The 13,822-nt window shown below is 32.3% G+C and overlaps 2 protein-coding genes and 1 long non-coding RNA gene across 3 annotated transcripts; 2 read left to right on the top strand and 1 right to left on the bottom strand.

Annotated features, from left to right (window-relative positions):
* Positions 1-228: 228 nt before the first annotated feature.
* On the bottom strand, positions 229-7,279 carry Shc (SHC-adaptor protein). Its single transcript, XM_080165409.1, has 9 exons — positions 7,229-7,279; positions 4,664-4,787; positions 4,229-4,349; positions 2,585-2,662; positions 2,314-2,405; positions 1,851-1,949; positions 1,233-1,608; positions 896-1,028; positions 229-360 (listed from the first exon to the last, which is right to left on the bottom strand). The coding sequence occupies exons 1-9, from the start codon at positions 7,277-7,279 to the stop codon at positions 229-231; spliced, it is 1,206 nt and encodes a 401-aa protein (XP_080021535.1).
* A 766-nt stretch (positions 7,280-8,045) lies between these two features.
* Positions 8,046-8,946, top strand: LOC145322188 (uncharacterized). The gene is made up of 3 exons (XR_013880552.1): positions 8,046-8,143; positions 8,451-8,581; positions 8,789-8,946. It is a non-coding gene; the product is annotated as an uncharacterized LOC145322188 (long non-coding RNA).
* A 267-nt stretch (positions 8,947-9,213) lies between these two features.
* Positions 9,214-10,932, top strand: LOC145322187 (uncharacterized). The gene is made up of 3 exons (XM_080164029.1): positions 9,214-9,315; positions 10,090-10,220; positions 10,639-10,932. Exons 1-3 carry the CDS (start codon positions 9,283-9,285, stop codon positions 10,817-10,819), a joined length of 345 nt encoding a protein of 114 aa, XP_080020155.1. The 5' UTR covers positions 9,214-9,282; the 3' UTR covers positions 10,820-10,932.
* Positions 10,933-13,822: the final 2,890 nt, after the last annotated feature.

Below are 13,822 nucleotides of genomic sequence, written 5' to 3'. Positions count from 1 at the left end.
AACCAGTTGTTTTAGCCACGAGATGCCGAAGGCACGGGCTAAAAAAACGGTTTTGATCTTACGATAATTTTTCACCATTATTCAATAAAGTCATAAGATTAATACCAGTTTTGTTAGCCATGGCCTTTGGCTCCTCGGTGCTAACAAAACTGGTTTAACTTTTCATTTTAATATCCACGGAAAGCTGTCTATAATACAAAGCGTTAAAAAACTATTACTGGATAAAGTTTATCTTTTATTAACTGGCCGTTGAAGCCTTAGAGCAGATTCTGCCGAAATGATTGGTAAATTATTTTTCCTATGGTATTCTATGAGGTGGGAGACACTTTGAAACGTTCTATCCCTCGTTCGCACAATACCCTGAAATTTAAAATAATGATAACAAAATTAAGAGGTTCCAGGACAAACGCAGGAGTGACAAACGTCTGTTTTCTAAAATATTAGGTTAATTAAGTATTTCTATAAAGGTTCAGTTAAGTTAAGACATGAATATACAAATAAGCCCACTGCTGGGGTTAGGCATTTAAAACACTATAGGATGGTTTAAAATAAGTTAGGCTAGGTTAAGTGTCCACTCCGACGTCGTTTTCCGAAGTTCGTCCACTCCAACGTTTGTGACTCCTACGTTTGTCCTATGACCGAATAAGATATAGTTAGCCAACAATCGAAAAAAATCTAAATAATATTTAGGGGGCAGATATAAAAGTCGTCATTACTACAAGGCGTTGTCCCTTTAATATTGCTCAAAATCACCCAAGTCGACATGATTAAATAATTAATATCTGCCTACCATAATAATACAATAATATCCTAATTTGGGCAACAAATGTGATTTGACGCAATGTTGAATACGCCCCCCCCCCCCCCCCCAAAAAAAAACACTTTTATTACGCACCTCTGGATCTACAAGTAGAAGATGTTTCCTATTATTAGCCTGCATTCCAGTGAGAACATATTGTCCAGTGCTCCCAGAGGATTCTCGAACTAAAAAGTCTCCGTCGTGGACTAAGAGGCACTCAGCATCGGTTCTAAGAGAAAATGAAATTAATTCTATGGCAGATAAAACTATTTTTTTTTATTGAAGTACAAAAATGATACTACTTCAAAGAAATTAAATATTTTATATAATTGCTGTGAGCCATAAATAATTTAACATCAGGGCTAAGAAACGCTGAATCTACGCATACAGACAAACAGATGCTGATAAAAATTTGAGAAAAATTAGTTTATACCTGGAGATAGGGCCATGAAACCAAGGTTCTTTGTTGAGCTGGGATTTCATTGTCGAATTGTTTGAACTGTTACTGTTAGGACCCAAGGGGGAGGGTAGATTACCCATTCCCGCGCCAGTACCTGTAGGGGAGGGCAACCCAAACCCACCACTCGCCAGAGAAGACGGGGAAGGTATCCCACCCCCGGGAGGATTTAGAGCAAAGGGGCTCATGTCAAAGGGATCTCGGGGACGGCCAGATCTGGTTGGGTTTCCGGTGGTTGCTGTGGTAGCTTGATGGGACTGCTGCTGTTGGTGGAAGTTGTTGTGTTGTTGATGGTGGTGGGGCAGTTCCATCCCCTCCGTGTTCACATATTGAGATTTTACATTCTGGATTTCTAACAACAAAAAATAATATTTAATTTTGAGTTTTCTCTCTTTAAAATATTTTTTACCAAAACTAAATCGCTCTATATTTATACAATACATATGTTTTGTTAAGAGAAATGTTCAGAACCGGTTTATATATCAAACAGGTATCGAATTCAACAAATGATAATTACACGAACAACTTATCCTAAATTTATATCAATTTAAACGATACCAATTGTTCTGAAACAGTAATTTTATTATAATCTACCTGTGTTAAAATCAATAAGATTTGAGGGGGTGGTTGGTGGCGGAGCTTTCCCCGGCAAATCATTGTAATATTCCGGATCATCTGGCAACGGGATTATACCTGGAAAACAATAGAGATGAAAAAAGCGGTAATTTTTTTTAAAGATATCGATATTAAAGTAGCACGGACACTTAAAAATCAAGAACACTACACAAAAGCACATTTTTTTCCAGGGAGCCACGTCATAGATAGTAAATTTTCAGCAAAAGGATTATACCTGGAAACTGTAAAAGTGAATTTCGGGCCATATGAAGAAATCTCCTAATGTTAAGCCAAATAATAACAAATTCTGGGTATAGTCCCTTTCGTATTTTTAAAATGGCTTTTGATGGGTGATTTTAGGTTATATTGGGTTAGGTGATTGCCCCGCAGGGTTAAGCAATAGGCCCCGCTAGAAATAGGAGAAAAGCTACTGTAAAAATACCTGATCCTTGAAGTTGGTGTCCACCTCCAGAGCGTAGGGAGGTCAGAGGTGGAGGTCTAGGTCCTGGTGTTTTCTTCAGAAACTCTTTAAATCTAAAAATAATTAGGTATAAAACTTAAAAGGTTCAAAGGTAGAAGTTTAATTAGCCTGTTATATAAAGTATTAAGTTTTTTTTTATTTTAAAGCTTAAGATTTCAGCTCTTAAACAGATTGAGTTCATTTTAATGAAGCTTCAAATAGGTTTTAGGCTATCTTAAGTTAAATGACCAACCTGAGTTCAAATGCTTGTCCAATAGTAGTAATAACATCCTGGGCTAGTCCACCTCCACAATATAAAACATAACAACCCCTGAAAATAAATACAATTAAAGGGGGTTCATTCACCCAGAATTTATTTAAAAAGTAAAACCAGTTAATGGCGTCTTCATATCATATTAGTTGAAGCCAATGTTAATATTACTTAATTACCTATGAATAAAGTGGTTTAGTTATTTGTATTACTAGGTTGTTTGACACTCTTTCGGTCTGTCGAAGATGGTTAAGATTGTCAACTTTTCGTATATAAAAGTTTTAAAAAAACGGACTCTTTACAGTACGTACACTCTTTTTTACCGTAATGTGTGTAGACTAAATATGTAGTATACTCTAGCGTTTAGTTTTATTATTAAGATTTATCTAACATTGAAGTGTTACAATAAAAAATTCTCGCAAATCTCAAATATTATAAGTTGCTGCAATTAATAAATGCCCTCAAAAATATCTTTTTTATTATTATTAGGTAGGTACAAACAATGAGAAAAAAATATCCCTATATAATACTAATATTACTCATATTTTTAAGAAAACAAAAGCTAAAGAGAAGCTAAGATAGTAAAAGTTAAATTGAGATGTTATCAAACATAAATAGATGAAAACATAGATCTGGTGTAAAATAAATAAAAACTTTCAACCAAACAAAAATACAACAAATAAGTTTTCATAGGAAATATTAACTAAAAACAGCAAAAAGTGTGTTTGTCTGTCTGTACCAAATAATTTCTGTAACCGCTGAACCGATGTCCTGTGATGGTTTATAACTATTGTTGGAGAGCACCACGTCCACGACCCTTCCAAGAAAAAATTACCTAATCCCCCAAAATTTTTATTACTTTTTCTTTTTAAAACTAAAATTCAAAGGGGGATCAATTCCACCCCCCCCCCCCCTGACCTGTGGTGTGGTGACCGAAATGTTAAATAATACTAAAGACTAGTGGCAAAGCAACTATTTGTTTTGTATTTTTGCTTTTTATATTAGTTAAAAAGCTGGATATATCGGTGTACTTTTTATCTTTTTTAAATTGTCAATTTAACATTTAATTTTTTCCTGGTATTATGAAAACATAACTAGAATGAAGTTAAATTGTGCTTTTAACATTTGATTTGGAAAGGTTTATTTGATTGAAGAAAAGTTTGTTTAGCTTTTGTCTGTAAATTTCTTATTTATTTATCTTTTACAGTGTGTTCATGTTCAAGTAAAGTTTATTTGTAGAGTGCCATTTTTTCGTGTAGTTTTCGTAAAGTTGTGTGTTGGCGTTTATTCAAATGCGCTGATTCAGTCGAACTGATCTTATTATGACCAAATGTATAAATATGAAATGGTCAAAACAGTTTGACTTAATAAGCGCAGTTGACTTCCCTATTCATTTATAAAAAAAATGTTTAAAAAAGGACAGATCGAAGCGGTAAGATGGGTGGCAAACTAGCCTAAACCCATCCAAAGGCTTAACAAATCTGGTATTATTAATTCTAGGTCTTTTTAAAATTTTTGTGGAAAATTATCTGTAATTTGATGCTATACATGATTTTTCAATTTGTCTGAGAACCGGTTCTAATCTACCGGATATTATTCGGTTTTGAAGCCAGAATGTGTACTAACCTGCCACCAAGCTGGTCCTTGGCCACGTAGGCAATAAAATTGATTGTATCCGAGTCTCCGCCGCTAGCAAAACTAATCATGGGCATCTCATGTTGTAGTATGGTAGTTCCACTGTCCAGATCTAAAGCAACAAACACATTTTTTTATAATCGTAAGAACCAGGGATCTTAAGGCACAAGACAATTGAATATAAATTATGTATACCCAACATAACGATCAACAAAATTACCCACTCATAGATTAGAATTACGGGTAGAAAAGTTTGAACGAAGTCAAGTGAATCTTGGTGTACAAAAACTAAGGTACAAGTATAACTTAAAGTCTAATGACCCCTCCTTGCCTAGTATACAAAACAAACTGATTGTCTAAGACGTAATGATGTATAGACGCACAGACTCCAACTATAAAAGGGTTCGCTTTAAAAAATTATCAAACCTGAAAGTTTTAGGCAGAGCGAGGTAATTGTGAGCTGAACATTAGAACCAGTTCCAGACAGGATTACTCTATCACCCAACATAGCAGCTATCTTTCTTTCCACCTGTCTCCGTCTTTCTTCAATCTAAATAGAGAGGTTTTAGTATTAGAAAATCACACTTCCCTATAACGTTACGGACTGACTGATAGGCAACGTGAATTATAGAAAAATTTGATGTACTTTTCTAATGGTGACACTTGTCATTGTCCCATCCCTCCCAAGCGACTCTTATAGAAGTACAAAATAATATATGAATAATTTCTATTATAAAACATAAAATTCTAGAATATAATAAAATATGTTAAAAAAAGCAATACTATTTACACCCCATAATAACTTAATACATGAAAATAATATTTATTTAACATATAATATGCACTAGGTATACTATTATATTTTAATTTAGGCAAAGATCGTTAACCAAAGAATCCGTTTATCCAACTCCGATAAAATTATAATTGCACAATGTTCTAATTAAGGGCGCAGAAAATTATTGTTTACTTTTTTAGACACCAAAAATTTAGATACAGTTTTCCAGAACTTTTATATTCATCCTAGTTGGACAATAAACTAGGAATATTTAAAAGCAAATTAAATTAAGCACAATTTTTTTTAGTATTGGTGTGGTTTTAGGCTATTATTCTTAAATTCTAGGGACCCAGGAGCTAGTCCATAAATCAGTGAATACCGTAAAAGTAATAGTTAAAAAAGGTATTTAAAATCCTGAACAAAGGGGGAAGAGGTTTTTTTTAAATACAACCACCCCTCCCCCACCCCTGTGCACGCATGGTACTAACTCTATTATTTTTGGGCAAACATTTGACAAATATATATACATACATTGTATAAATGGTATCTAAAGAAAGAGAGGGGACAATGGACTATTTATTACACCAGTCCCCAAAGTTTTATAATAAAGTTTTCTCATTTGTTGCCTTAACAACTTTGGGGACTTTAATGAATTTCGATTGGGTGGATCATTAATTTGAGTTTTCAATTTACACATCGTGTAATTTTGTGTATCATCATTGGGGATAAACATCAATCTATCGACTTTTTTCTTATCCCTTTAGATCCCTGATGTGACTGTATGTTTTATTGAGTAAACAGAGGAAAATGTACAAAAAACAAACCAGTATTATTATACCATTATGGTTATAATGATAAATCCTTTTTTAGTTTAATATCTTCACTGTTTTTATTAGGTTTTTTTTCTTTACAATTTGAGTCTTGTTTTTTTTATATCTGGACGTAGTATCATAAGTAAACACTTTCTTTTACTTATATTATACCAAATTTGAAAAACACAACTTAAATCTGAGATCAATTAAAAGTATGTGTTAAAAAATCTTATCTTTCAAGACAATTTTAAATTCAAAAATTTATAAATTATTTTAGGTCAATAATAACAAACAAAAAAAAACCTATGACTTCAATGATCAGACAATTTTTTTGAGTTTTTAAGTAATTAAACTTACACTTATGGAATATAAGAATGCATTAGTTTTATTGGTGTCATTAGTTGAGAGATTTTTTTTTATGTTATCAAACATTAATTCTTGAACTGAAATAGAAGTTTGGAGTTTCCTTTTTAAGAAAGAAATGGAATCCAATAAAAGTAATCAAATAGATGAAGATGGACCAACAACACTTGTTTATAAGTTAATACAATTCAGCAGGAAAACCTAGTATCAAATTATATCTTTATTTTAATTGCATTGGTTGTATGAAAAAAAAATAGTTCAAAATAGTTTTACAATCTATAATACAAAGTAGCTTGATGTCTGTCCCTTAAGATCTTGGTAACCACTGAACCGATTGGATTCTACTCTTCAGGGTATATACCTATTGGTCCTGTGGTGGTTTTAAGCTATTTTCTTGGGGGGTGGGACACCCCCAACCCCCCCAAAACAAAAAAAATCCCCCCCATTTTTTTTTTTTTTTTTTTTTTGTAAGAAATATCCTTGGTCCTTTGTAGAAGATTTCCTATGTGGAGGATTTTCTTTGTGGAATATTTTTTTTTACAAATTTCACCTTACACTTTTTTTACCATCTCTTGGGGCAAAGCCCCTAGAGGCTAGGGGCGAAGCCGCTAGTATAATAAACAAGATTTAGATATTACATAAATACTAATAAACTAATACTGTTTTAGCTCAGCTATAACATGTGATTAATTTGAAAAAAATACTATAAAGGTTTTGTAAGATATGGGGCAACACTTTGTAGTGATAACAACTTTTGTATCTGCCCCCAAATATCACTTTACATTTATTATTAGTTTTAACTTTAAATAAATTGTCTTAGAAACACAAAATTTCCAGAAGTCTTAGGGGATAATCAAGGAGGAGAACCCTAGTCGTCCTTGCTCTCTACATGGTAATTTGTAACAAAATATACAAACATATTAAGATCATTATGACATTTTGGTTTTACTTTTAACACAAAAAAATGAGCTCCATCCAAGTTTCAAAGATATGTTTTTATGATCAATAAACTAATTTGAGCTGGGTGCTTGTCAGGATCACCAGACTTGTATCAGACCTGCCAGCCAGAAGAAACTGGAAGAGTATCAGCATCTTTACTCTTTTTGTCCTCAGTCACTTTGCGCTAGCCTGTGGGGCACACTTTCAAGAAGTCAGGAAAATCAAAACATATATCGAAATTGGAAAAAAATGTGAAGATTTATTAATTTATAGAATAAGTCATTTTTTAAAACTATTTCAAATTAATTAGCAAAACATATCATTGTTTTGAATTTTTAGAAATTTATTTACTAACAAAGCTGATATATATAAAATATTCTCAACAACTTTTGTAAGACTTCATTTGTCCATAATTACACTTGTTTCCCCATTATCTTCAGGTAAGACGTTGAAAAATTAATTATAAACAATTTTCATAAATAATTCATTAAAAATACTGTAATTTTAGGGCTTGTGTATGATGAAATGCAGGAAGAACTTTCATGTGGACAGGCAGTATATTATTATTATTTTTAATTCTATGAAAATTTTTTAGTTTCATGACTTATGATTGGAGTAGTTATTTATCTTAATTTTGTAAATTATTCCAAATATTCTGAAAATGTGATATCACATGACAAATGACAATACTTAAAATTTCTCTTTCCCCTGACAGTTACTAAAGAAAGTACAAATTTGGCCGTGTGATCACTTATTGTCAGAATAATTTTCATATGTGCAATATTACAAAAGCACAGTACATAATTTTGTCGTAATGCATATTCCAGTATGATTTTTCAATACAGTAATACATACATTATCGTTTTAAACATCATTAAAACAATTTCTAAGAATTTAAAAAATTTTATCTAAATTTGTATTGTCTAGGTAAAAGGTCCAGGTCGTCCTGGTTGTTTTGTTGCCTACACAGTTGTCTACTTAATCTATGTGGTTTGTGTTATTGTTCAAGAAATTCAGGTTTCATTCTTCTATAATAATATTAGATCCCTGCTATAAACATTGGACAGTCATTTTACAATATTAATGTTTTGAACTAGTTAAGTCAATTTTCAAGGCTTTGTGTCTTTAGAGAAGGGTACATCTTCCACAATCCCCCTCCCATGACATTGTCTAAATTCTACCGTATACCTGAACTATTTTTCCCTGAAAATTGCAAGAACTAAGCTAAAATAAACAGACACAAAAAAATCTATAAATGATTGAATGTAATATTTGTACTTAAGTCAGATATATCAAGATTTTCAATTATTTGTAAAATATCTAGAATTCTGAAGAGATGGGTGTTGGTACTTGGATAAGAATAATTTTCACCTCACTGCTCATGTTGCAAGCATTTTTATGCATTTACAGCAATCTGCTTGTCATTACAAGTTCAGTGTCTACATTCTTTTATTAGTAAGTAGGCTTTTGAAATTTAGTCTATTACAAGTATTCAATTAACTAAAAAGATTGCATAGAATGTTGCTCTAATAAAAAAAAAACAATATGTAATTTTATTTTCTAATTAATGCATTGTTACAAAGCCAATCTACAAATGTGTTTCTCCTTAACATTACTAATGATAATGTGATTTTGATTTAAAAAACATGTTTATAATTTCAGTTGTGAAGATGCAAAACTTTGTGCTCCTAATGATGTTTTAGCAACAGGTGGAAGAATAATTGATATGTACAGGAAGTTTATCAATTTACAATCTCCATAAATATTTATCAACTCAAATTCTTTTTTCAATTTAACTTATTCAAATTCAGTATTCTCAATTAAATACATGCCATTAATGTTGACAACCACAGGGTATAAAAAGCCTCATCTGCCCAAAATCTGGGTTAATATTATTATTTTTCCCGAAAGGGATTGCTGATGTTTTTTATTGCCAAATATAAGGTTAAAATTAAGCTAGAACAATTAAATTGTTTCTGATCAAATTATTAAATATTTCAAGATTTGAGCTTCAGGTTACATCCTTTCTAGAGATTACTGCTTTTGATAAAAGAAAATCTAAAAACAAAATTGATAATGTAAGTAGAAGAATTTGTGAGAGCTTATCCACTACATTGCTGATAATAATATCACTTCACACTGTGGCTTCTGTCTTCATGAGCCATAGGCTTGCCATGTTCATTATACAGGTTTCTCATTTAATATATTTTTATGAATGATAACTAGCACTTAGCCTCATAGTGCCTAGCAACCAAAGAAATTCAACCACACTTAATTTTTAATCAAAAACAAGGGGAAGTTAGTTTATCGTAAAAATAATTGTATAACTGTTTTACCCAAGGTAGTGTTAGGTTATAAAGTATACAGGGTATCCCTGCACGCAGGTTTAGGTTCCTCAGGGTTAGGAAATTATTATATATTTGCTAGGGTTGGCAATCTGTCCAATTTTCAGACTGGATTCAGATTCTTACAAAAATCCGCCAAAAGATTCCAAAGGCCTTTTTAAAAATAAATTAAGGGATTAAATTTTACCGGGTACATGAATGAATCTAAAGCTGCGTTTTTTCGTATTTTCACAGTTGCTTTTCTCCTATTTCTAGACCCTACAACGGCCATTTTCTAACCCTTATTCAACCTAACCTAACCTAAAATAATAAAGCAAGAAAAGCTATTGTGAAATGAAAATAAATACAAAAAAACGCAACTTTGGATGCTACCCACAATTTTACCTGTAGTTAAAAAGAAACAACATAATACTTTTTTATTTCTTAATAAAATAACTTAGGTAATTAAAATATATTTTCGGACCAAAAAACTCAATATGCTAATTTTAGCCTAACAATTAACAATCCGAATCCGCTATTAAAATAATGGATTCTGGATTCCAAAATGGTCCAAAAATTGGACGGATTCTGGATTTGGATTTCCAACCCTAATATTTGCTTTTGTGTTATTTAACCTAGGGAGTGGATGATACAGTGATAGCACTAGTGATATTTTTTCATTTGGTTCATGAGCTACAAATTCTGTTGTTCTTGTGTATGATTTCTGATCATTGCTTTGAACAGCTAAAAGGAGTAATAACTGCTTTCTGGTAAGATAGTTTAACAAGGTTTTTAATTTATTAATATTCAATCATAAAAGATTTACATATTTTGTATATTTTTATACAAGATAAGAACAATACTGTCCATAAGTGGCAAGGCATGATAATTTTTTTTATTCATGTTTAGAGATACCTAACCTATGACAATAGCAATGGCTACAAAAAAACAGAAGCAAACGATCTAAGAGTCATTGTATTTTATTCTTTTGACATTTGACAAAAAATCAAACTTAAATGCAATATTTAAAGCGGATTATGAGCAGCAACCATAATTTCTAGGTAACCAAAGCTGTTTAATGCCCAAATATATCCATAGTGAAAGAAAATCTTTGTAAGAAAATTCAGACTCCTATCTGATAAGACAACAGATTTAATATTGATGAATAATTTTGTTTATGTTACCTAGGACAAAATACAAGCATGTAAGAACAACTGACAAAGAAGAGGTTTATGTTCTCATCAAAATACTGGATAAACAGGAACCCCTTTCAGCTGCTGGGTTCTTTCAGGTTGACAAGTCTTTGTTTGTCTCAGTTGTTAGTACTATCATAACTTATCTTATAATTTTGTGTCAGTTTAAACTTTAATAAAGGATTCATAGAGAGTAATATTTATTTACTTTTGTTATTGAAGACATTATGAAAACTGAATGGATTAGGAGTTCTGTGCTTTTCAGAAAAGTTTTTATTTGTCCTTTGCACGCTTTAAACCTTTTCAATGGGGATTGTTTAATATATATGATAAATAACTCCCTACCCCCCACCCCTTTATTAAAAAAATGGTTTTAAGTAGATATTCTAGCTGTTATACAAGGATGGTTTTATGCTATCAACAGTGATGTTATTCTGTTCGGGATCCTTTGCTAAAGGAATGGAGAGGGGGGGGGGGAGAAAATGAAAAAAATGAAAAAAAGGTAATGAAAACATTTTTTCTACCTCCTCTCCTTGGGAAAACCAGAAAATTATGTGGGAGGAATACCAAAAATTTTTTGCAGCCGTTGAAAATAACTTATCTTGTGCAGAAAATCATTTCACTCCCCCTCCCTTCCAATATAAAGTAAATTCCTAACCTGCTGTTGACTATGGTTTTGATTTTCCTCACACACCCTTGCTATACTCTCTTTTGCTATGGCTGACCTAAAATTAATAACTTAGTTACAAATGACATAAAGAGTCACTTTCTAAGTTAGGTAATTATGGTTAAAACTCATTAAACTAAGATAAGAAAATGATATTTAAAAATTATAGATAGGGTAGGGGTGGGGGGGTGGGGGGGTTAATGCAACCTTCAGCTCGATTTGTTTGATTAAGGGAAATATACCTACCAAGGATTAACCATGCCGAGTTTAATACAAATTAGAATCAACCTTCAGCTCGATTTGTTTGATTAAGGGAAATATACCTACCAAGGATTAACCATGCCGAGTTTAATACAAATTAGAATCAACCTTCAGCTCGATTTGTTTGATTAAGGGAAATATACCTACCAAGGATTAACCATGCCGAGTTTCATACAAATTAGGATTCTAAGTGCCATTTGCAAACTGATTACGAGATGGTTGAATTCCCCAACCCCCTCCCCTCAATCAAAAAGAAATTAATCCATTACATAAATTAGTTCTGTCTTTTTGATCAATCAAACAGATGAGGTGTACAATTGGGTTATTCTATTTAGGGAAGCTTTGATGCTATATGAAGGCGCAAAGCTTCTAAAGACCATGAAAGCATAACTATGTGCAAGTTAAAATACATTAGCTTTACCTTGTATCGAAATCTAATATTTTCATACTTGTGTTGACTTCTAGGTATCCTATATATCTGACAGCATAATTTATACCATCCTGAAAAAATATTATTATGATAATAGTATTGTCATTACTAGATACTAAAAAATAAACTACAAATTTTGAATTAAACAACAAAATGATCACAGCCATTTGAAAAGTTTTAAACATCATAAGAAGATGGAATTAGCTTAATGTGTGTGCAATGTATTTGGATGCAATTTTGTTATGCCCTTAAAGGTATTGTATAAAGAAGAGGAAATATGGGTGGGAAAAAGAAAGTCTTAAAAAATTACAGACTGAAAATAATAAAAAGTACAGCATAATAAAAACAGTTATAGTAATGTATACTTTAGTCTCCTTCATAAAAATATACCATACTTAGCAAGTTTAAGATTGGCAAAAAATAACTACCTACCTTAGCAATTAAGTTATCAGGATGTAGCCAACCCCTGGCAGGTTTATTAACAAAGCTAGATGGAGCATTCTTATTGTCCACACGGCTGGCACTGTGAGGTCCTACACCTGACATCTGACTTACTGGTCTACTAGTGCCTGAAGAAATAAAATATTCAAATAAAAATTTCAACTGATAAATTTCAAATCAATTTACCTACCTTTAAAATAAATCATTGAATATATATATATATATATATATATATACAGGGTCTTTAAGAGAAATGTTTTTCTTTTAAAAAAGATGACTAACAGCTGAGCAGCAGCTGCTATTCCTCAGCTGTTATTCAGCTTCCATATGGATGAGCCCACACTATTTAGGGTAGTATTTTTGAGCAAAGCAACCATAAAAACCTACCCCTAGACACGTCACAAGCCCTATCTAAACATCATACTCTTGGCCGTTTTCAGCCAGTTCTAGCCGTTTAGCAGCTGGTACTAGAAATTTCAAAATGGTTTTTGGTGTCATTTGACATGAAATAAAGCAAAAAATGATTTTCAAAAAGTTGATTTCTACCTAATTAATGATTGATTAGCTCTGAAAATGGCCAAAAAAACAGCTAAACGGATGAGCCGCCAGCCGTTACTTTTCTAACTTTAGTTCGATTTTGGGAAAATAGACCTACCATGCCATGCTTCGCTACTAAATTCGGATTCTAGGTGCCATTTAAGCATTGATTACGAGATGATTGCATTAAACAACTCCCCCCCCCCCTTAGACAAATAATACCTGTATTATTGTTGATGGTAGGGGCTGGTGGCTTCATAGAAGGAAGAGTGGAGGGTTGAGAGGACGATAAAGACATGTTTGACATGGGTCTACTCACATTGTTCACTTCTAAGCTTTGTGGTAATCCTATATGTATATTAATATTAATATGGATATGATAGCACGGCTACTCTATAATTATGGTTTAGAGCATGAGAGAGACATGTTTGACATGGGTCTACTCACATTGTTCACTTCTAAGCTTTGTGGTAATCGTATATGAATATTAATATAATAGCACAACTACTCTTTAATTAGGGTTAAAAGGATGATTGAGTACCTATTTTAAAGTTGGTATGTTTTTTAACCTATTTTAAAAATACTTTATTTTAAAATATGAAAATTTATTTCGATTTTAGCAATCATTTTGTCTCTGGTAGAAGTGAATCAAGCTTGGTCGTTTTAGACTAAGGGCCCTTGAATTCGGGGGAGGGGGGGGGGGAGAGGGAAAAGGATGGCCGACCCCCCATCCCCCACTTTAAATTATAGTTTTTAAAAGAAAAAGTTACGGCACCCTTGTACAAAGGGAAGTCCAGTATATCATACATTTTGGTTTTTCTTTTGTAGGGGCGATTTCTCTTG

The sequence above is a fragment of the Acartia tonsa genome, chromosome 6 (genome assembly GCF_053477335.1).
Source record: "Acartia tonsa isolate MP-2025a chromosome 6, ASM5347733v1, whole genome shotgun sequence".
Taxonomy (NCBI): Eukaryota; Metazoa; Arthropoda; class Copepoda; order Calanoida; family Acartiidae; genus Acartia; species Acartia tonsa.
The sequence above is the reverse complement of the archived record's forward strand: the minus strand, read 5'-3'. Positions and strand labels throughout refer to the sequence as shown.

Excerpts from the sequence above, each read along its gene's own strand:
- Shc (XM_080165409.1), bottom strand. The coding sequence starts at position 7,279 with ATGCTGATACTCTTCCAGTTTCTTCTGGCTGGCAGGTCTGATACAAGT. Across the intron at positions 2,406-2,584 it reads GGACAAGCATTTGAACTCAG|ATTTAAAGAGTTTCTGAAGA; the intron begins GTTGGTCATTTA and ends AATTATTTTTAG. Across the intron at positions 1,950-2,313 it reads ACACCAACTTCAAGGATCAG|GTATAATCCCGTTGCCAGAT; the intron begins GTATTTTTACAG and ends ATTGTTTTCCAG.
- LOC145322187 (XM_080164029.1), top strand. The coding sequence starts at position 9,283 with ATGAGCCATAGGCTTGCCATGTTCATTATACAG. Across the intron at positions 9,316-10,089 it reads TTGCCATGTTCATTATACAG|GGAGTGGATGATACAGTGAT; the intron begins GTTTCTCATTTA and ends TATTTAACCTAG. Across the intron at positions 10,221-10,638 it reads GGAGTAATAACTGCTTTCTG|GACAAAATACAAGCATGTAA; the intron begins GTAAGATAGTTT and ends TATGTTACCTAG.